Source organism: Bubalus kerabau, chromosome 3, assembly GCF_029407905.1.
Source record: "Bubalus kerabau isolate K-KA32 ecotype Philippines breed swamp buffalo chromosome 3, PCC_UOA_SB_1v2, whole genome shotgun sequence".
NCBI classification, from domain to species: domain Eukaryota; kingdom Metazoa; phylum Chordata; class Mammalia; order Artiodactyla; family Bovidae; genus Bubalus; species Bubalus kerabau.
Window position 1 is genome coordinate 87,771,451 of NC_073626.1, and position 23,564 is coordinate 87,795,014.

General features: G+C 36.2%; 1 protein-coding gene across 2 annotated transcripts in view; it reads left to right on the forward strand.

The window, feature by feature from the left end:
* Positions 1-23,564, forward strand: part of IFIH1 (interferon induced with helicase C domain 1) — a 56,507-nt gene that overhangs the window by 25,245 nt on the left and 7,698 nt on the right. Inside the window, exons 4-11 of one of the 2 annotated variants that reach the window (XM_055572413.1) lie at positions 2,430-2,534; positions 7,705-7,922; positions 14,892-15,102; positions 16,149-16,366; positions 17,513-17,629; positions 19,626-19,749; positions 20,292-20,561; positions 21,817-22,076. In XM_055572413.1, coding sequence (XP_055428388.1) covers positions 2,430-2,534; positions 7,705-7,922; positions 14,892-15,102; positions 16,149-16,366; positions 17,513-17,629; positions 19,626-19,749; positions 20,292-20,561; positions 21,817-22,076 — 1,523 coding nt within the window. The remainder of the gene's footprint in view (positions 1-2,429; positions 2,535-7,704; positions 7,923-14,891; positions 15,103-16,148; positions 16,367-17,512; positions 17,630-19,625; positions 19,750-20,291; positions 20,562-21,816; positions 22,077-23,564) is intronic. The other variant, XM_055572414.1, reaches the window with a different exon arrangement.

The following is a 23,564-nucleotide window of genomic DNA, read 5'->3' on the forward strand; positions in this document are numbered from 1 at the left end:
GGAATAGTAGTCGGCAATAAAAAGGAACAAATTACTGATATAAATAACAACGTGAATGCATCTTGAAGGTCTTATTCTAAATTAATGAAGCCAAGCATAAAGGCTACATATTACCTCAATTCGTCAATATGACATTCTGAAAAAGACAAAACTCTAGAGACAGAAACTGAATCAGTGATTGCTAGGGGACAGCAGGAGGGAAGTGACAATGAAGGGGTTTGAGGACAAATTTTGAGGTTAAACTCATCCAACTTATCCACCTGAAAAGAGTGATTTTTACAGTATGGAAATGATACTTCAACACACCAGACTTAAAAAAATAACCAGTTGAAGAAAAAGCAGATACTGTAGTTTTAAGGAGTTATATATTGTCCATGTTTAGACATGTTTTATTGATAACATACTGTGTCTCTTTATCACCCGTTTCTAATTCCAGTTTAAGTATGTTGACATTCAGACTGGTTTTACTTAGCTTCATGGTGCGTTCATGTTCAGTCTTGTCTGACTCTTTGCGATGCTATGAACTGTAGCCCACCAGGCTCCTCTGTCCATTGGATTCTCCGGGCAAGAATACTGGAGTGGGTTGCCATGCCTTCCACCAGGGGATCTTCCTGACCTGCATGAGGGGATCAAACCCGTATCTCTTGTGTCTCCTGCATTTGCAGGCAGGTTCTTTACCACAAGCACCACCTGGGAAGCCCTTACTTAGCATAATCTTATTTTAATATAATTTATTTAGTGCCTGTGAGAACTCTAGCATAAAATAATAATCTCACAAGTATACATATTATGAAATATTAATTTTAAAGATGGTTTATTTTTTATTACTTATTTATTCATTTTAGGCCACACTGCCTGGCTTGATAGTTCCCTGACTAGGGATTGAATCCCAGGCCCTGGCAGTGAAAGTGCTGAGTCCTACCCACTGGACCACCAGGGAATTCCCCAAATATTTTTAAATGACACTCTTGCCTTAGTAGTCCACCAACTACTTGAATTTGATTTCATTTTTCAATCACCAACAAGTATATGCAAAGAACTTGTTGTACGTAACATTACTACATGGTTGTCAAATACTGTGAAGTAAATTGTGCTGGCTCCATTTTATTTTTTATTTTATTGAAGTATAGTTGATGTGCAGTATTTATGTAGGTTACATGTGTGCACGTGTGCTAAGTCGCTTCAGTCGTGTCCGCCTCTTTGCAACCCTTGGTCTGTAGCCCACCAGGCTCCTCTGCTCATGGGGATTCTCCAGGCAAGAAAACTGGAGTGGGTTGTCATGCCCTCCTCCAGGGGATCTTCCTGACCCAAGGATAGAACCTGCATCTCCTGCATTGGTATGCAGTTTCTTTACCACTATGGCCACCAACCTTATATAGGTTACAGGTGTGCACAATTTTTAAAGGTTTTAGTCCATTTATAGCTATTATAAAATATTGACTATATTTCTTGTGTTCTACAATATATTCTTGTAGCTTATTTTATATATAATATCTTGTACCTCTACTAGCCCAATTTTAAACAAGGGGAAGGAAGTTAGGCTCATAGCATTGCCAACAGCAAATTTCACAAGTCTTTTAATTCCAAAACCAACATCTGTAACCATCTTTCATTTATTTTTACCAGTTTAGCAATAGTTCTGATCCTTGCGGATGGGATTGCATAAATCCTTGGAAATGAACTGTAAGAAGGGAAGCCTTCCGTTGTGGGAAGGAAGGTTTTTCAAAAGGAATTGATGCTGAGTATTGAAAAGAACAAAAGAAAAAAATCAGGATTAATAAATGAAATGTGCCCTTGCCACTTCTATTAACTGTCATTCTTGATGGAAGCTTAGTTTAATTATAAGAAAGAAAAAAATAATTTCCAACCTCATGTAAGCTTCTAGTGCCCCTGCAATGTCAGGCTTGCCTGATAGTCTGAATAAATTCTTTGTGAGATTTTAGTTATGTGTATCACTGAGTTGCTGTTTTCATAACTTATCAGTAGAACCATGTTCTTCACTAATTCATTAATTGTTCTATAACATTAATTCTCTACCATTTTACATGCAGATGACTCAATGGTTTCTACATAGTACTTATGTTTAAGTGATAATATCAGGCTCAGATATTTTTCTGGACAAAATTCACACAAAGGGGGACAACAAAAGTTGTAACTCCTTAAAAATTTGCATGAGCCCTCATATTGGATGTACGGTACTTTAAGTAGGTAAATACATGTATTTGATTCAGTCCCCGACAGCTGCTCATTCATAGTGGAGTTTTTAAACATCGCTTGCCAGAAACTCTTACCTTTTATTCGTGATTGTCTGGATGCACCTTCTCCACTTGCATTGAACTGTATGTACTGTGTGCTGTAGAGGTGTGCAGTTAAAATACGTTTATTCTCAGAAATATTTTTAAAATATTTTAAAATGTTTTCCTTTGCAGAATCAGACACAAGTTTGGCAGAAGGAAGTGTCAGCTGCTTAGATGAAAGTCTTGGACATAACAGCAACATGGGCAGTGATTCAGGCACCATGGGAAGTGATTCAGGTACTGCCTAACTGTTGTGTAAACCTTAAAAAGTGTGAAATAAGACACCATATAGTGGAACGCATGGGGGCTGTTCATACCCTCCCTAATGTATTTATGCAATTAAAGCAATTCTTTTCTACAGTTGAAATAGTTTTGGAACTTTGCCATTCACTTTCTTGAAAAGTACAACTTACAAGTCTTAGACTCAAGGTCTCTAATTTTGATCCAGTACATAGCTTTTTGGTCTGGCATATGCCACATTCCATAGAACCATGTAATCTGTTTTATTTATGTGATCTGTTTCAATTAATTTGACTGCTTTTAAATTATATACTCAATTTTATACATTTATTTCCAACCCCTACATTTTAAAAAATTAAAATACATTATAAATAAAAGTAATATATATGAGGTGAGTATGACTATAGTTAATGGCATTTAATGAGTCCCTCTTAAGCTTTATAATATACACATATAGTTAAAAGAATTTAAATATTTATAAACATCCCTTTAGTTGAGTTTGCAAAATATTTTCATCACTAAATGAGAAATTTACTAGATATTTCCCAAATTGTTCTTTGTATCAGTTTAATATCCCACCCGCTTCCCAGGTAGTGCAGAGGTAAAGAGTCCGCCTGCCAACCAAGAGATGTAGGTTCAATCCCTGGGTCAGGAATATCTCCTGGAGAAGGAAATGGAAACCTATTCCTGTATCCTTGCCTGGAAAATCCCATGGACAGAGGAGCCCGTAAGGCTTACAGTCCATAGAGTCACAAAGAGTCGGACACAATTTAGCAACTGAGCACACACACATACAGTAAATAGGAGGGCCTCTTCCCAATCTCCACACTTTAGCAAGACTTCCTGTTGTCAGACTCCCTGACTTTGGTCAGTCTGATCCATTTCTTATCTCTTCTTTCTGTCCTTTGAATGTGCATTTCCATTATTACTACTGAGGTGAAATGTTCACATTAAGAATGGGTGATGGGCCCTTGCATGTCTTTCTAATATTTGTGTGTTTGAAATATTTTATAAGTAAAATGAACAAATTAGTGCAAACAAAAATCAGTGTTTTGCAATATGGTCAGCAAAGAAGCAGCAGCAAAATGGCAAATTAAGAAACTATTCTTCATTTGTTCTGTGACTGAGTTACAGAAAACACTTAGGAAATATTGTGTACTTCAGATTACCCTGCATTGTCTGAAGGATTATAGAAATTTACATCTACAATAGGCCTAAAAGGGCAAAACAGTTTACATAAAGATGGCCATCTGCCCTAAAGCTTTCCCAAGGGAAACTACCACCTCTTTTATTTAAATGCTCTTGTCTCTTAATAACCCCCAAATAACTTAGAACAAGTTGATTTGAGGAAACTCAATTCACCAAATGTCAGTCATAACTTTAATGTTAATTAAAAAGGGTTAATTAATTTTCTGTTCAATTTAGTCAGTGTTAATATTAAGTTCTTGGCATGTGCATATTTCTGTGGCTTTTATTTGTTTTTTCTGTGCTTGTTATACAACTGTTAAATTTAATAATTAACATTTTTATTAAATGGTATTGATACTAGAACTCAAAATACACTCTAGCTAATATTTAACATCTTTATGATTGCTTTAAGCTTCTGGACCTTCTCCTAATTTTTGTTTGCCTGAGTAAGGGCTTTTCAACAATATTCATTCATTTAATTACTATCTAATAGATATCCTCTGTGTGCAGGGCATTTTGTCTGTTTAGCACTGTTAGCAAATGCAACTATTTACTGATTTTCAGTCTTCAATATGGCATGAAAGGCGTGATAAATCTGAATGCAACCTACTTTTAAAAAGCAAATACATTTCCAAAGGCAAATACATTTGAAGACACACATTTTTAAAGGGCAACTCAGTGAAGTTCTGGATGGTTAGTGCTTAGGAATAAAGACTAGAGGGTATAAGATTGCATAGTGGATAGCAAAATTCTGAAATCATAAAGTTATGAAATTCCTTTCTTTCATGTGCGTGCTATAAGTTGACATACAAATCAGTTTAATATAGATTTATGTAAACTGCAAATTGTTAAACATGCACTGACTCACTGAAAGCATTGCAGTGTTTGGGATTATGTTTAATTTCTGAAGTTGACATCAAAGGGACCCTATTCCACACGCCCTTTGTCCACGTTTAGAGGTTACATTATGAGGCATAAGAATCATGGATGTGACATTATATTCCTTCATAGTATTATTATGCCATAGTAAAGCATAATTAGTGGTACTTTTGACGTTTAAATATTTTAATTATACCGTGAGAGGCTTTTTTGTTTTTCTGTTCCTCAGTCTCAGAGGGATATACTGCTTCTTGCAAAGTGGCAATGTTTTTGGCAATGTACATTGGCCTGATATGTAGAAAGTGTTTCCTTCCTATTTTGAGGTAATATCTATTAATATTTGTCCAGCTGGAATGGTATATTTTTCTGAGGTTACGTACTATAGGTAAAGGAATACTTTGTCATTTTCAAACACATGCAGTGACAGACCTTTTCTCTCCAAGAATAACTCAGCTGTCAAAAATCAATGTGAGAATGAAATTTGCCACATGGTGCAGTTTCAATAGAATGTTATTATTTAAGCCTTATTTGATTTCATTTTTTGACCATTTGTATGGTATAGTATAATTTTAAGGTCTTTGATAAATACTTGTTGTAGAGGATGGGCACAATATTATTCAAAGCCTGTGCATATTTTAAATACCATTTTTATTATTGCATTTAATTAATTTTGCTTTTTCAAAGAGAGCCAAAAAGAAGCAAACAACAAACAAACAAAACCCAAACATTTTTTTTTTTATAAAGGAAATTGGCTCCTGGCTCCCTGACACCAGCCCAATTCTCTCCTTCTGGTGACAGAGAAGAGAAAATTCTCTTTTCATTGCGTATGTGGATATATTCTTTCATTCCTGTGTCAGAGGATGTGATAAGGCAAGAATCAGGCTGAATATTTAGCACTCACCCAGCTCTTTTTCTTTGGATGCTATCCTCACAATGAATCCAACTCTGATTTTTTCCATATTCACTCTGTGCCTCTCTTTTAAACTTGAGGCTACCAATCAAGTTTCCTAGAATTGACTCAAAAAAATATGGATGATATTGAGCTATCTGGGCTTCCCAGGTGGAGCTAGTGGTAAAGAACCCCCTCTGCCAGCGCAGAAGACACAAGAGACATGGTTTAAATCCCTTGGTCAGGAAGATCATCTGGAGTAGGAAGTGACAACCCACTACAGTATTTCTGCCTAGAAAATTCCATGGACAGAGGAGCCTGGCAGTCTATAGTCCATGGGGTCGCAGAGTGAGACACAACTGAGCACAGCACAATGATATTCTGAAGTCAACTTGAATCTTATGTAAATATAATAGAGGATGGGTTATTATAATTGCTACAGAGTTCAAAGACAATGGAAAGAAAACTTGTCAATGTGTGTTTTTAAAAGCTGGTGATCTTGAATGAGTTCTTCCTGACAATCCTAATAAATGAATCAGCAGATGAGCCAATGATAACGTAAATGTATTGCATATATGTTTACTCATCCATACAGAAGGCAAATTTCCTGCCAGGTTAGTAGATGACTTGGACTAAGTGGTATTTGGTGTGAATTTTCCTACCTATTCAGATAGTGCTATCACAGCAAGTTAAAACCCGGTTAAACAGTATCATCCAGTTGCTGAAATGGAACAATCAGCAACTTTTTTTGAAGTTAATGGGATTCTGTTAGTTTAATTTTATTGCATTCATTGATAAGAGACAGAATGCTTACTTCATGTGTAATGAAATACTGATAAGTGCTGTCATTTCATTTTTTTTTCTTGTGATTACATAAAGCAAAAGATGGGCTTTTAAATTGATACAATATTTATTTTACTGCATTCCACATGATAAGTTATACATTTTTAGATCTTTCCCCCTGACTAAAGAGTCGGACACGACTGAGCGACTGAACTGAACTGAATATAGATAAACTCGGTCACTTCTAAAAAATGTATATTTAAACCAAGACATATTATAATGATTTTATTCTAATGTTTATAAAATTAATGTATGTTAGCATGTATTTTATCAGTATTTTAAATGTAGAGATCTACTCTAGCTGAAAATATTTTTAATGTATTGTGCTTTGAGTTTCAGGAAAACATGAATATGTGGAGACATGCCTATAAGAAAGTGATAAAAATCACATTCAAAGCTAAATAGCAAAATTAGTCACAATCCAGTTATGAACCAACAAAATTGTCTTTCATCTTTCACTGCACACTTAGAGATTGAAGGCTAGCATGAAAAAGGCTAGCACCTTTTCCCTAAATACAGCTTCTGTTTAATCTGGTTGCTTAAATGGCAACAATTGGATTGGGGGAACCATTTTTAGGTATTTGAGACAGATGATCTACAGACAGAAGATAGACAGATAGATATGCTTTTTGGTGTTTGGTTTGTCAGGTAAAGTTTTTCACATGAAGGAAAGCAGCATCAACTTTAATATTTCTTCGCAATAAAAAGTGAGGGGGAATATAGAAAAAGGAGTCCTACTTTCCCTGTCCCTCTTGATTTGTTGGTGAAAGAGAACTGGGTGGGGTAGAATGGTTCCACAAAGAAATGGCAAGTCTGAGGCATTAAGAATCATCAACTGCCAAGCCTGCACCACAGTCATTTCCACTTGGCTTTGCCCACTCTCTGAAAAGACTTCTCTGTGTTGCCACCTCCTAATCCTCCATCCTATTAATCCCTTCCCTCTCCATTCCCATGCCCTAGGCCACTTCCAGAGTGCTTGGGCTGTGTCCTGCAAACACAGTGAGCTGACACCCATTTGGTACATAAAATGGATTGGTTTGGACCCCATATGAAAGGAGATTTAAGCTGCAAGGGGCCCATGTTCCATTTCAGGCTTCCTCAGTTCAGTTCAGTTCAGTTCAGTCGCTCAGTCATGTCTGACTCTTTGTGACCCCATGAATCGCAGCACACCAGGCCTCCCTGTCCATCACCAACTCCCGGAGTTCACTCAAACTCAAATCCATCGAGTCGGAGATGCCTTCCAGCCATGTAATCCTCTGTCGTCCCCTTTTCCTCCTGCCCCCAATCCCTCCCAGCATCAGAGTCTTTTCCAGCCTTAGTTATTTTGTTGTCTGTTTCCTTAATTTTCTTCCTTGTAACCTCCTTCAGATGATGAGAATGTGGCTCAAAGAGCATCCCCCGAGCCAGAGCTGAATCTCAGGCCTTACCAGCTGGAAGTGGCCCAGCCTGCCCTGGAGGGGAAGAACATCATTATATGCCTCCCTACAGGGAGTGGGAAAACCAGAGTGGCCGTTTACATTGCCAAGGATCACTTGGACAAGAAAAAAGCATCTGAACCTGGAAAAGTTATGGTTCTCGTCAATAAGGTATTCATACAGCACATAAATAGAACATGCTCTATTTTCATATTATTTTTTTCTGAAGCATTTGTATAGTGATGTTCGTAACAATGGATCACACAGATTTAATTAGGAAAAATGTCAAAATGAGTAATTTATTTTAAATCTTTGCTTTTTCAGTTCTCTCTAATATCTAAATTATTAGCCATTAAAGTAGATTTTTTTTTTCCTATGAAACCAGAACATTAAATCAAAAAGCTGTAACCAATGTATTGTTGTTCAGTTGCTCAGTCATGTCTGATTCTTTGCGACCCCATGGACTGCAGGACACCAGGCTTCCCTGTTCATCACCAACTTCTGGAGCTGGCTCAAACTCATGTCCATTGAGTCGATGATGCCATCTCGTCCTCTATCATCCCCTCCTCCTCCTGCTTTCTATCTTTCCCAGCATCAAGATCTTTTCCAATGAGGCAGCTCTTTGCATCAAGTGGCCAAAGTATTGGAGCTTCAGCTTCAACAGTAGTCCTTCCAATGAATATTCGGTGTTGATTTCCTTTAGGATTGACTGGTTTGATCTCCTTGCTGTCCAAGGGACTCTCAAGAGTCTTCTCTAACACCACAATTCAAATGTATCAGTTCCTTGGCATTCAGCCGTTTTTATTGTCCAGCTCTCACATCTGTACATGACTACTGGAAAAACCGTAGCTTTGACTATACAGACCTTTGTAGGCAGAGTAATGTCTCTGTTTTTAATAATGTCTCTAATTTATACTGATGTATAAAGAATGTGTTTACCCAGATTTTCTTTGTGGTGAACTAGTACTAACTTATCATTGCATATGGACATAAATGACCTCAAAATATGACTGGACTCTAGGCTTAAACACTGTGTTCTAGAGTCTCTTTAGCCACCATGCATGAGTGTGTGTGTGCTAAGTCGCTTCAGTCGTGAACTTCTCTCACTTTAATTTCCTCATCTGTAAAGTGAGTAAAATAATACTATCCTATACAAGGTTGGAAGTTTAACTGAGATAATCTATTTAAAGTCTAAGAGTGACTCAGTGAATATTAGTTCCTTCTTCCCTTCCTTCCTCCTCACCTTAACAACTAATAAATTGCAATTCCTTAACCAATGAATAAGGTCTTAAGTGCCAGGTCCAGAGAAAAGAACAAAATTAATTGGATTTGAAATGACTTAAACTGATGCTGTTGATACCATCTGAACATTCTTCCATTTCCTCAAGCTCATTCCCTTCATTTATTCTCCCAAAGATCTCTCTTTCCCTTGTCTGTCTCTCTGTTGATTATATTACCTCCTCCAAAGCATGTAACCTCAAAACCTAGAAGTTACTTTTGATTCATCAGCTTCCTTTACTTCCTTTATCCAGCATCACAGACTACTAGAGTTGAAAGAAGCCTGTAAGATCTGGTTTTCATTTATTGCCAAGTGGTTCTCTCACCTCTGCTGAGTAACTTCTAATATCAAGAAGGTCCTGCTTCTAACAAAAAAGCTCAATCCATTCTTTGAGCAACTGACACTGTTAGAAAGACATACCTGTATTCATCAAAATCTGTTTCTTTGTAATCCACACTCATTGCTTAGCATTCTTTCCTCTGTAATATACAGAGTGAGCTAGATCCTAATTTTTCTGCCTTATGATAGCCCTTCACAAAGAAAAGACATCAAGCATCATATGACTCCAGAGGGATTTTTCTTTTAGTTTCCTGTGATAAATCCTTCCAGTTCTCTTATATGTTCTTAATAAGACCCTGTTAAAACACAGTGTTTAGGGTTGGACAAAATACTGTAGATACAGTCAGTACAGAATACAGGAAAGATGAGATGTAACGTGTGATCCATGCCCGGGTTTGCCTTTTGTCACCAACGCTGGCACCCACAGACTCATCTGAAGTTTTCCATAACCTGAGACGTCTCAGCTTATTTTCATTTGAAGATCTGTTAAACTAGACCTCTCAAGTTATTTTTGGAGGTTAATTTTGAGCCTATGTGCAAATACTTAGGTTTACATTTATGTTTTTCATATTATTAATCTTGATTGATCTTTTCAAGTCTCATATTTTTGTGTGTATCTCATGCACCTTCCTTTTTGTATAACTCCTCATCCTCTCAATGCTGTATTCTGGCTGTGAATCTTTCATCCCGTTGGATCAAGGTGATACTTATGAATTCACATGTGCATCCATGTTTAAATGTGAAATTATCCTCATTAATTATTCATATCCATTGCTCTGTAGACATGTAAGGCCATGGGTCCAATTTCTGATCTGCTTCCCTCTTGTTTTTCCCTAGGAATTACTGGACATCTCTCCACAAGATCTTCCCTAATAATCGTTAATTTATTATCCCATTGCTTTGAATTCTAAAGTAATTTAATTCTTTTAATTGAATCAGATAATCTCTGACCCAGTAAGTCAACATAACCTGCTTTCTGTATTTGGCCCAATGGCAAGGCATTAATATTATAACTCTTGATCTAGAAAGGAGAAATCCTGTTTCCTAATACCATTTACTTTTGTCTCCCTTTCTCTATCCTTTCCAAAGTTATCGCCTTCAGATGCAGGGAGAAATGAAAACACCACCTGTGTTCCCAGACTTTCTATTTCCTATCTAGGACTTCAACATCATGAGAGAGAAATCCCAGGTTCCTAGATGCTATAATACAGCCCCATATGATTCAGCAGAAGTGGGTAGCATTTGGGTTTGATTAGTCTTGGCAGGCACTCTGTCACATCTCAGGAAAAGGCTCCAAGAGGACCACACACCTCCCAATTAGCCATGTCAGGCTTGCATCTGGCTCTCTTTGTGTCCTTCAGGAGGAAGTCAATGCCACCCAAAGTGAGTCTCAGGATTTCCAACACCTGCCATCTCCTGTGACAACGTCTTTTTATTCTGTAGACCAAAATATCCTGCTTCTTTGGAATATCTCAGCCCATCCTTTATGGGCAGAACCTCAGGTTTCTATGCCACTCCAGACCATGGTGGTGGTGGCTTAGTCTCTACGTCATGCCTGACTCTTGCAACCCCTTGGACTGTAGCCTACCAGGCTCTCTGTCCATGGGATTTCCCCGGCAAGAATACTGGAGTGGGTTGCCATTTCCTTCTCTATTCCATCGTATGGAGATTCTTAAATGATTCAGCAGCATGAAAGTATTTAAAGACAAATCAAATGCAGAGCCTGCCCTCAAGGAATCTATGGTCTAGGAAATGAGAGCTGTGTATTAATATAATAATGACTATTGTGTTGCACTTCGCATCCTCTCATTGAAATCACACAGCTCTTCTTTTTAGTAACCATAAATATCACCATTTTAGCAATCAGGAAACCGAGGCTTTGGGCTTTAATTGGCCTGTCAGGAGTCATCTGCAGCAGAGCTGAGACTTGAACCCTTTTCTTCTGAAGGGAACTGGTCCTCTCTTCTACCATTCTCTACTACTAGAATAAAAAGATGGTGAAATACCAGGGAAGTTTTCTGAGTACTGGCACTATGTCAGCCTCTATTTCATTTATTTTTCATAACACTTCCATCACAGGTTGGTTTTTCCTGACTTTGTTAATTGGAGATAGAGATGATTAAGTGACTTGTCCAAGGTCATACAATAAGCAAGTAACTGGAGTATTTGTTTTCAGAGCTCACTTTCTCTCCTCTGGAGCATGCAGTCTCCACTGCATTTAATCTTCTTTTACTTCCTCAGAATCTCTTTTGCTGACTTCCTTCTTAGATTATTTCCTCTGTCTTGTATAAGTAGAATGAAAAGAATAGTCCTATAAAACTGAATCAGAAATGACTTTATGGAAGAAAAAGAAGAGCTGTGGTTCTCTTTTAAAAAATTTTTGAAAAAACGTAAATGTCATATTGGAAGCTTCATAAAGTGCAGGCTTCAAGACTGTATCCTAAATATGGTCAGTGTCTAGATTCAGTAGTTCTTGAGTGGGGCTTGGGAGTCTGTGTTCTCCCAATCTCTCAGTTGATTTTGTGAAAGACAGACAGGAGATCTCACTTTGGAGGGAGAAAAACAACTAAGTGAAATTTTCTCTTTCAACCCTGTGTTATATTCTTTCACTTACCAAACTTTGTTAGTTATTCACTTTGTTTCCTTGGAATTCATGGGCTCCATTTAGCCCCCTTTCCCCTGCTACATTCACTCTTAGAAGCCCTCATCATTTCTACTAAATAATAAAACAAAGAAGTGTTCTTCCTTGGTTCTTTCCAGCTAAGAGGGTCAGCCAGCCCTTATTTTTCACATAAACAGAGTTCATGTCAAAATTTTAAAAATGAATAGCACATACTTTACAGACCACTATAAGATAACCACTGATCACATTATCAGATAATTGCATGAGCAGAAGTGTAATGTTCATTCATTGATGTTTGCCCTTGAAACTCTTTCTGCCAACTTTATTTGCCACACTGTACATTCCTGAGCTTCCACTATACAGCTTCTCCTAGGATATAACCTTCAAGATGGCCTGATTCAGAAAGATCTCTTGGAGAAGGAAATGGCAATTCACTCCAGTATTCTTGCCTGGGAAACCCCATGGACAGAGGGGCCTGGAGAGCCACAGTCCGTGAGTTTGCTAAGAGATGGATACAACTTAGCAACTAAACAACAACAGGGGCGCGGTTATTCCTTTCCCTGGTAAGGGAGCTATTCTAAATGACTGGTGATGTGAGAGCCTTGAGGTGTCAACTCAGTCACCTTCAGGGGTCACTACAACATACAAAGGCTCAACTCCTTTGTTCTCTGCTGCTGCTGCTGCTAAGTCGCATCAGTCGTGTCCGACTCTGTGCGACCCCATAGATGGCAGCCCACCAGGCTCCTCCATCCCTGGGATTCTCCAGGCCAGAATACTGGAGTGGGTTGCAATTTCCTTCTCCAGTGCATGAAAGTGAAAAGTGAAAGTGAAGTTGCCCAGTCGCATCCGACTCTTCGGGACTCCAGGGACTGTAGCCTACCAGGCACCTCAGTCCATGGGATATTCCAGGCATGAGTACTGGAGTGGGTTGCCATTGCTTTCTCTACTGAGCAACAAAACCTTAACACTTTGACCAGGTTCAGCTGTTACCGAGGCTGGACATTTCTAAATGTAAAGTAAGGTAGAATGCAGAGTAATGACCTCCTTGGGCATTGTGAATGCAGGACTGAAGAACTGACAGCACTCCTCCAATTCAGCACTAGGTACAGGGGAAAACAGTACCAGACTTGCAGGTCTCACTTCTCAGACAAGGGATTGAACCCGGGCCAGGGCAGTAAAAGCCAGAATCCTAATCGTTAGGTCACCTGGGAACTCCCATAAGTTTGTTTTCTGTGTCTGTGAGTCTGTTTCTACTTTGTAAGTTCATTTGTATTTTAGATTACATTTAGTTCATTTATATTTTTTTTAGTTTACACATATATTGTTGTTCAGTCACTAAGTCATGTCCAACCTCAATGCCATGCTCCTCTGTCCTCCACTATATTCTGGAGTTTGTTCAAACTCATGTCCATTGAGTCAGTGATGCTGTCTAATCATCTCATCCTCTGTTGCCCCCTTCTCCTCCTGCCCTCAGTCTTTCCCAGCATCAAGGTCTTTTTCAATGAGTCTTTATATCAGGTGGCCAAAGTATTGGAACTTCAGCTTCATCATCAGTCCTTCCAATGAATATCCAGGGTTGGTTTCCTTTAGGATTGACTGATTTGGTCTCCTTGCAATCTAACAGACTCTCAAGAATCTTCTCCAGCATCACAATTTGAAAGCATCAGTTCTTCAGCGCTCAACCTTATTTATGGTCCTACTCTCACAACTGTACATGACTACTGGAAAAAGCATAGCTTTGACTAAATGGACCTCTCTCAGGAAAGTGATGTTTCTGCTTTTTAATATGCTGTCAAGTTTTGTCATAGTTTTTCTTCCAAGGAGAGATTACATGTATAAGTTATATGATATTTTTCTTTTTCTTTTTGACTTAGTTCACTTAGTAAGATAAACTCTATGTCCATCCATGTTGTCTCATGTGGCATTATTGCATTCTTTTTGTGGCTGAGTAATATTCTATTATATGTATATACATATATATATATATATAAAACATCTTTTTTATGCATTCATATGTTGATGGACATTTAGGTTGCTTCAGTGTCTTGTCTATTGTAAATTGTGCTGCTATGAACACTGAGATTCATGTATCTTTTCAAATTAGGGTTTTCATCTTTTCTGGACATATGCCCAGGAGTAGGATTGTTGAATCATTAGTAACTCAATTTTTATTTTTTTAAGGAACTTGCTATTTTGTTCTTTTTCAGCCACCAAAGCTGGTCTAGCAGTCCATCCCTTCAACTCCACCTGTTCTCCTAGACAATATCTTACCTTTTACCTTTGGTTTTCTGCATCCTCCAATTCCTTAGGCAGGTTGCCTCTGGCTTGATCCCCCAACAACTCTACAGCCCATAAGGGTCCTGTGAACTGTTATATTGAATTTAAAATACTCTTGGTGTTCATAGCCCTTTATAGCTTGACTTTGTTTTAAAAATTCAAATTTTGTTTCTTATTCAGGCTTAATTTCAGTTTATCTCTTCACTAACCCACGGTTTACAAGATAAAAATTTTTTCTAAACCCTTCCAAAATGGAAGTTGCTTCTACCATTTTGCTGTCACTTTCTTTGTTTCCATGGAAGAATTATCACATTGTGTTGTGATCATTTGTTTTCTTTTCTTGAGTCTTGATCCATGTGCTCGGCTAGAAAGAGTTCCTGAGAGTTGTCAGCTATACCTTAAACATCTTTGTGTTCCAGACACAATGTCTACACCTAATGAAAAGACATTGAGTAAATGCTTATTGACGTGTGGATGAATGAAATGATGGATAGGCTGTTACATCTAATTAACGTATAATGCAAACATTTCTGTTAATGCTTGGCACATAGTAAGCCTTTGATTAATACTCTTTTTGTTTGACAATGTTTTCTCTTTCTTTTTAACTTTGGCATTTTTAAAGGTACCGTTAGTTGAACAGCTCTTCCGCAAAGAGTTCAAACCATTTTTGAAGAAATGGTATCATGTTACTAGATTAAGTGGTGATACCCAATTGAAAATAACATTTCCAGAAGTTGTCAAGTCTCATGATGTTATTATCAGTACAGCTCAAATCCTTGAAAACTCCCTTTTAAACTCAGAAGAAGGTGAAGATGATGGTATAGAGTTGTCAGGTTGGTTGAAATGTTTATTTTTGTAAAATAGTACTAATATTGATAGTAGTAACAGGGACTATATTAGTTAAATAAGTTTTTAAAGATTGATTAAATATTTAAATGTTTATTATTTTTATGTTTTATCAATTTTTAATTGAAGTGTAGTTGATTTACAATGTTGTATTGATTTCTCCTGTATCGCAAAATGATTCATTTATACATATATACATTATTTTTTAATATTCATCTCCATTATTGTTTATCATAGGATATTGAATATAACTCTCTTCTATAACCTTGTTGTTTATCCATTCTACATATAAAAGCTTACATCTGCTAACCCCACTCTCCCACTCCATAATTTTGATTTAGATTGTCTTCCATTGCTTTTCATTAAAAACATTCTTCCTTGGGGAAGCAAACAAAAAGTGGGATAAGTTTTTAATTAGATCACTTTATTCTGCATCAGTATATCATTATTAAATCAAACAGTTACTGGACTTCCAATTTACTCAGTATTTCTAAGTACCAACAAGTTCTTTTTAAGTTTTAGTGGATCCTGTTAGATATGCCCTCTTCTCTGTAGAATAAATACAGTCCTTTCTATTTTGTGGGGGATGGGAAGAAAAGGTAGGAGCAAGGTGGGGAAGGAACTATATAAAATCATAATAATTAAATGCAGTGTTGAAATAAGGTAAAATTATTCCTTTTTAAATAATGTTTTTCATTTGATAGAATGAAGATAAAATTCACCAACTTTAAATATTTTATTAAAGAACAAAAATGTAATTCTAAGAGTTTTGGGGAGTAAGTCAGGATTTGATCCATCCCATAACACTTTTTAGATCTATAAATTTTCTGAGACTCACCTATTAAATGGGGATAATAACAGGGATAGTTTCATGATTAATATGCACAAACATCTGTATATACAGGTGGCTAGGATACGTACATTTCCCTTTAAAAGTGAGAGATACTTGGCTGCTAAGTTTACTAACTTAAAGGTACTTTTTCACTATATTTTGCCAATATGGACAAATAAACCATTTTAATTTCCTTTTAAGACTTTTCTCTCATCATTATTGATGAATGCCATCACACCAACAAAGAAGCGGTCTATAACAACATCATGAGGCGTTATTTGAAACAGAAGTTGAAAAACAATAAACTTAAGAAAGAAAACAAACCAGTGATTCCCTTACCTCAGATAGTGGGACTAACAGCCTCACCAGGTGTTGGAGGAGCCAAAAAGCAAGCCAAAGCAGAAGAACACATTTTAAAAGTAAGTCATTAACTTTATGCATGAGTCAAAAAACCAAAGTTAGAGCAAATGCCAGTGCTTCTCGGTTAAGATTAAGTCCAAGTGCTGTGGAATGCATGAAGGATGGTATTCCATGCTCATGAGTTAAAAGAAATCTATACGCTTTGAAGTGAATAGACTCAGTCTTGTTCAAAGCAGTAAGTGCCTTAGTAATTACTGTGACAGAGAACAATATCAAAAAAATTATGGAGAGCAAACTTAGTGAAAAATTGGGACAAATTAAATACCTGCCTTTAAATATCTATCCCTAATTGTCAAACTTAATGATCTATTCATAGAAGTATGCATAAACTGTGAAAGTTCCTAATTTTCATACATACTGTATGCATTTCAAAATTGCATGTTTTGTTCTGTGCCTTTTTGTTGTTGTTTTTCTGTGTGATACTCAGGTTCCAGGTAATTCAAATTAAATGGGAAATGGAGATATGAGAATCTTAATTAAAAACATATTTCTTGTCCGCTGCCCCAAAATGGTAACAACACAGATAGTTCTATTGTTGATCTCAAGCACTGAAAGAATTCAGAGTAATTCACATAAGATGTTGACACAAAGGCATTGTATTTGCATTTTAAGTCCCTTATTTTTAAGTTGAAGTTGGTAAAAAGCATATAGAGTAGATAAAAGCACAATTATTTTTCCAACATATTATTTATTACTAGAATTAAGGACTATCTCCAATCGAAATCCAAGTACATGGGCTTTGTCTGCTCCTATCTTTGTACTGTCCTCTTTTATGTGTAGACTAAAGTGGTAATATGATCCATGGATGTCAAGGTGACCCATAAATGCCTTGTGTAATACGGTTAGCTTATAAACATTCTCTTTGCATCTCTGCAATTTTCTGTACTCTCTCCATGTTACTTTTTCCATCTGGAAAAATGGAATTTAAGAAATGAAAATAAATACTTTTTCTGGAATTTTCTACCAACTTTATTGTTCTGTTTTTACTCTATCAGGATGAATGTTACTGGTTGGACCCACAGTGAAGCAATACTAAAATACTGCATTTAGCAAATCATGCTACATATTTCTCACACAAGAAAAAACTCTACATTGAATCAATTGAAAAGGAATAGTATTTGAATATTGAAGTGTCTCTTTTTCAGATATGTGCCAATCTTGATGCAGTTACCATTAAAACCGTGAAACAAAATATTAATCTACTTAAAGAGCAAATAAAGGAGCCATGCAAAAAGTTTGTAATTGCGGATGATACCAAAAAAGTATGTGCTTAAATTTTTATATTTATTTGATTGATGATACTATATTCAACTGAAAGATGCAAAGATTATCTTACACTGACACTCTGAATAATATTATTTTAAATTTTTGCAGAAAAGTTTGTTTTATTCTTTTTTATTGATATTAGGCAGCAAAACACTGCTGTGAATTCTTAATCTTTTAGTTTTCTAGTTTGTATAAAGAGTAGCTTAGTACTTTGTTTACTAAGTATCAGTTGTGGTGGGAGAGAAAGGGTAAGCGTGGGGAAGGTTGTAAAGCTAAACTAGAGAGATTACCATAGTTTCTTTTATTCGTTTTACTTTTCTGAATTGATTTTCCCAACATTGAACAGAGCCATTTTTGACTACCAGATTTCAGTTGGCAATGATAACAGGTATCCCACCTAATTGACATATTTGGTTTCTTAGGAAAATACTTACAGTAAAGAAGTGAAACATTTACTTTAAATATTAAAGTGTTTTTGTTATGAATATCTTATTATAAAAATCAACCTGAGTCAGTTTGAACATTGTGACTAGAACATTATGTCAGTACTTTGTTTTGTAAACTATAAAAAGCACCATAAATTTTAGCTGTGTGTCCTTGATAGTAAGTGTAATCTTTGCAAATCTACCTCATAAGGATGTTGAGTTATGAAATATGCATAATAGATAATATTGTGTTTGAGATATAGGCACCAAACTAATGTTAGCAACTGATCTCCATAGGTCATTCTTTTCTGGAAATTTTGAAAAATAGAACTGTCTGTTCCAGCTAAACTAGCATATTTGACTGAACTTGATTTTTCTTCACTTTTTCCATTCAGTTTTATTCAATAATTTTAAATGCATGTTTCTAATCATAATCATTAAAACTAATCCTCAGCATCCTCAAAGAATTTGCTACCTTATCTTTTAACTTAATTAACTTATGCTGTGCTTAGTCGTTCAGTTGTGTCCGACTCTTTGCGACCCCATGGACTATAGCCTACCAGGCTCCTCTGTCCATGGAATTCTCCAGGCAAGAATACTGGCATGGGTTGCCATGCCCTCCTTCAGGTTCCTCCAACTTAATTAACTTTGGGTATACTTTTTACTGGGTTTCCCTGGTGGCTTAACTGGTAAAGAATCCACCTGCAGTGCTGGAGACCTGGGTTTACTCTCTGGGTTGGGAGAATTCCCTGGAGAAGGGATCGGCTACCCACCCCAGTGTTTTGGCCTGGAGAATTCCATGGACTGTATAGTCCATGGGGTCAAAAAGAGATAGACATGACTGAGTGACTTTCACTTCACATACTTTTTAATTGAAGTATTTATATAATACACATACAGAAAGGTTCAAGTTCATAAATGTGCAGATTTCTGAATCTTCATAAACTGAAAACACTTGTATAACCAAAATCCAGATCAAGGGACTTCCCTTGCAGTCCAGTGGTTAAGACTCCATCCTTCTAGTGCAGGAAGCGTGGGTTTGATCCCTAGTGAGGGAACTGAGGTCCCACATGCTAAGCAGTGTGGCCAAAAATAAAAAATGAAATCCCCATAGTATGTATTCTTCTATATCTGGCTTTTCTCAAAACTCTGCCTTTTAAAATTTTATTTTGGTACAAATAATATTGAAACCAGTTCTTCACCAAGGAATGTTTTTTTTTAAACTAAGTTCAGGCTTTTTAAATAATTAGGATATTAATATGTATTTTTAAAATAGTTATTAGCATTTAAGATGTATAACATTCATTAATTTTATTTTTTAACTTTTAAATGGGAAATTCCAGCACAGATACCTGGTGTTGGTGTGGTGTGGCTTGAGGGTGGAGGTAAAATAGAAACTGAAAAAAAAAAAATGAATGTATAAAGAGGTGATCAGAGTAACTTGTTACTTTGTCTAGACAATGAGTCTGAATCAAATTTATTATAACATATAAATTATTTTAATAAATATAATGTTATTAATTCAATAATATAAACATGTAAGAATAAGTGTATCATTTATTTTTAGGATCCATTTAAAGATAAGCTGCTAGAAATAATGACAAAGATTCAAACATTTTGCCAAATTAATCCAATGTCAGATTTTGGAACTCAACCCTATGAACAATGGCTCATTCAAATGGAAAAAAAAGGTAATTTGGGTTTTAACATAACATTTGCTTTATCCAATGTTTATACCAAGATTCCAGGTCACATGTTCCCAAGCAAACTGAAAGCAAATATATTAGCAAATGGAATTTCTGTGTTCTAAGTAGGACAAGGATAAAAAGTCCTGACTCCTTATCTAAGGAAAGAGGCACCAATTCATCCATTTTCTCTTAATCTCCAGAGTCTTTCACTTATTATATATTTAAAGTATTAAGATAAATATTAGCATCTCTGTTTCCACATGCAAACTTAACTAATGTGTTTTTCATGCTATTCCTCAGAGTCAGCATGAATCAAGTGGTTTTTTTTTTGCTGATGCAGAATAGAAGTAGCCAGTCTAGGAGTCAGAAAACTTGCCCCCTTTTTGTGCTCATGGCACATTTTGAGCCTTAATTTGCTCATTTCGAAACCAAAGTGAAGCCTATTTTCAAGTCAGTATCATAAACATATTAACATATTCAAGTCCACAGCACACTTGGGGGAGTGTTCTATTATTATTTCATTGTACATAACATATTTTTCATAGCTGCAAAAGAAGGAAATCGCAAAGATCGTGTTTGTGCAGAACATCTGAGGAAGTACAATGAGGCCCTACAAATTAATGATACAATCCGTATGATTGATGCATATAATCACCTTGAAACTTTCTACAATGACGAGAAAGAGAAGAAGTTTGCGGTCCTCCTAGGAGATGACAGTGATGAGAGCGGTGACAATGGTGATGATGATGCGGGTGATAGAAAAGCACCTTTGAAGCTGCACGAGACAGATGACTTTCTCATATCTCTATTTTTGGGTAAGAATCAGTGTAACATTTTTGCATGGTCTCATGCATTTATCTCTTTGGCATGAACCCACTGCTTCTTAAGAACTCTCCAAAAAGTTCTCTTAAAATCTCTCATTTTGAAATAAGAAACTCCATTCATATTGGAGCTATTTCTAATTGATGGGGTTAACTAGCGATGAGCTGTATTATCTTAATTTATCATTTGGTCATCTGGTTTTATTATTAAGTTGAGCACAATAAATTTATTTTAAAAACTAGCCTGATTATTAGATACGGCACAAGATTAACTATAGTTGAACTTCTTAGTACTTCTTTATATGAAGTCTTCCAGTTAGTTATTCACATATTTTATGAATTTAAGATAATTATTTCTTGCAAATCAAAACAGTAATAAGATGTCACCTCACACAGTCAGAATGGTCATCTACAAATAGCAAGTGCTAGAGAGAGTGTGGAGAAAAATGAGCCCTCCTGCACTGCTGATGGAAATGTAAATTTGTGGAGCCACTGTTGAGAACAGTATGGAGGCTCCTTAAAAAACTAAAAACAGAGTTACTGTATGATCCAGCAATCCTATTCCTGGGCATATATCCAGAGAGCACTCTAATTTGGAAAGATGCACGCATCCAAATGCTTATAGCAGCATTATTCACAATAGCCAAGACATGGATGCAACCCAAATGTACATCAATAGATGAATGGATAATAAAGATGCTATACATCTATATCTATATTTATATCATCTCTATCCGTAGCTATACATGTACACAGACAATGGAAGTTACTACTCAGCTATAAAAGAAGAATGAAATAATGCCATTTGTAGCTACATGGGTGAACCTGGAGATTATCATACTAAATGAAGTAAGCCATTCAGAGAAAGACAAATAATTATCTGATATCACTTATATGTGGAAAGTCAAATATGATACAAACTTACTTATAAAACATAAACAGACTCACAGACATAGATAGGAAACTTATGGTTACCAAAGGGGAAAGGCAGAGGGAGAGGGATAAATTAAGAGTTTGGGATTAGCAGATACAAACTATAATCAATATATATAAAACAGATAAACAGCAAGGTCCTACTGTATAGCCCAGGGAACTGTGTTCAATATTTTTGAATAAGCCGTAATGGAAAAGAATATTAAAAAATGTATATATATTTCTGTATACTTTTCTGTATATCTGAAACTGACAGAACATTGTAAATTGAGTATACTTGAGTTAAAAAAGGAAATAAATGAATTCTTTCTTAAAGGAAATAAGAAAAAGTTGAAAAAACTAGCCCAAAACCCAGAACATGAAAATGAAAAGCTCATCAAATTGAGAAACACCATAATGGAACAATATTCAAGGACTGAAGGATCAGCACGAGGAATAATTTTCACAAAAACACGACAGAGTGCATATGCCCTTTCCCAGTGGATTATTGAAAATGAAAAATTTTCAGAAGTAGGAGTCAAAGCCCACCATCTTATTGGCGCTGGACACAGCAGCGAGTTTAAGCCCATGACACAGGTGAAAACATCCTTTCAGATTTTTTGTTCTTATGCTGTCATTTCTTTCCACCTGTAGTCTTTTTTCATCAATCTTCTCATCAACCCACAAATACTTTAATAGAATGAAACAATTGTTCTTGAAAGAAAATATGAGTTTAATAGCCATCAGTCTGTGGCATTTGAGAGGCTAAACTTTGTTCTAGGAATCACTTTCTCTATGTTCTTGGAGGAACTTTCTATATTGGGTTTCTTTTGCAAAAATGCTTAACACTTAAACTTAGTAACAAAATGGGAAAACAGTCACAATATAATATCAAATGGAAAAATCAAATTTCCACAAAAATGTGTGCATTATAATTAGAACTTGTAAAATATGTTTGCATAGGATGAGATCTTTAAGGGAACTTGGGAAAATTAAGACATTTGATGTGATAGAGATTTGGGACCATGAGAGATTTTCTTTTCGAGTTTTGTTTTGTTTTGCTTTTAATTTATTATACTACTTATGTGAACAATAAAAAACACTTGGAAGAAGGAAAAAAAGACACTTATAGAGATTATAAATACGGGTGAAACAGAAATGGCTTGTTAGTATAAAATGTCTTCTGAAGTCCTATTGGTCCTGAGTTTTTCTGGACAAAGGGACACTTTAATTATTATGGTCATCATCATTTGGTCCATTGGAACAAACTGAATTTGTTTTAACATTTATTGAAAAGAAGTTGTTCTTCAAATTGTGCACCAAAACTCTTGGTATACTCTCTACTTATACTGGAGTTGCCTCTAAAGTTTATGCCAAAGAAAGCACTGTTTTCTTTAGGTAAGGAGTTTACATCCTTCTTTATGATGAGAGCTGCTTTACTTGATATGTTTTCCTCTTTGCCCTAGCTGCCAGGAAACTTATAGCAAAACTGAAGTTCATTCTCTCAGCTTCTGTTTTAATCCCTACAAGTGATACACCTATACTTTTTCACTTTTGATCCCATTTTTTAGTTTTTATTCTATTAGCTTTAGTGTTAAGACTTTGATTTTATGCGGCCTTGGCTCGTCTTTGGAAAGAGATGGGTTACAAATGGCAAGTATGCATTCAAGCTACTTTTTGCTTATCCAGTTTTGACTAGGTAGCTGAATGCCAAAATACAGAACACACCCCCTTCCTCACTCCCCACATCCTCACCTGTAGACTGACTTGGACTTACTCATTGGAAGAGGAGTTAGGCATCTATGTAATATGATGTGGGGGTCTGACACTGAGTCTGAAATTCTCAATATTAAAGTTACTCCTTTGAATGAAGGCAAAAACATCTAAAATCCAAGGATCTGTCAAGTTTGTATCAATAGTGGGCATGAGTGGAAGAAGGAAAAATTATCAGAGAAGACTCGAGAGGGATCTTTCTGCAGGATTCTCCAGCAGTTAGAAGTCAAAAAGAAAGACATATGTCTTCTTGCCTCTGAAAAGAATTGGATGGGAATAGGAGAACATACAGTCTGTCTAACAGGTGTATTT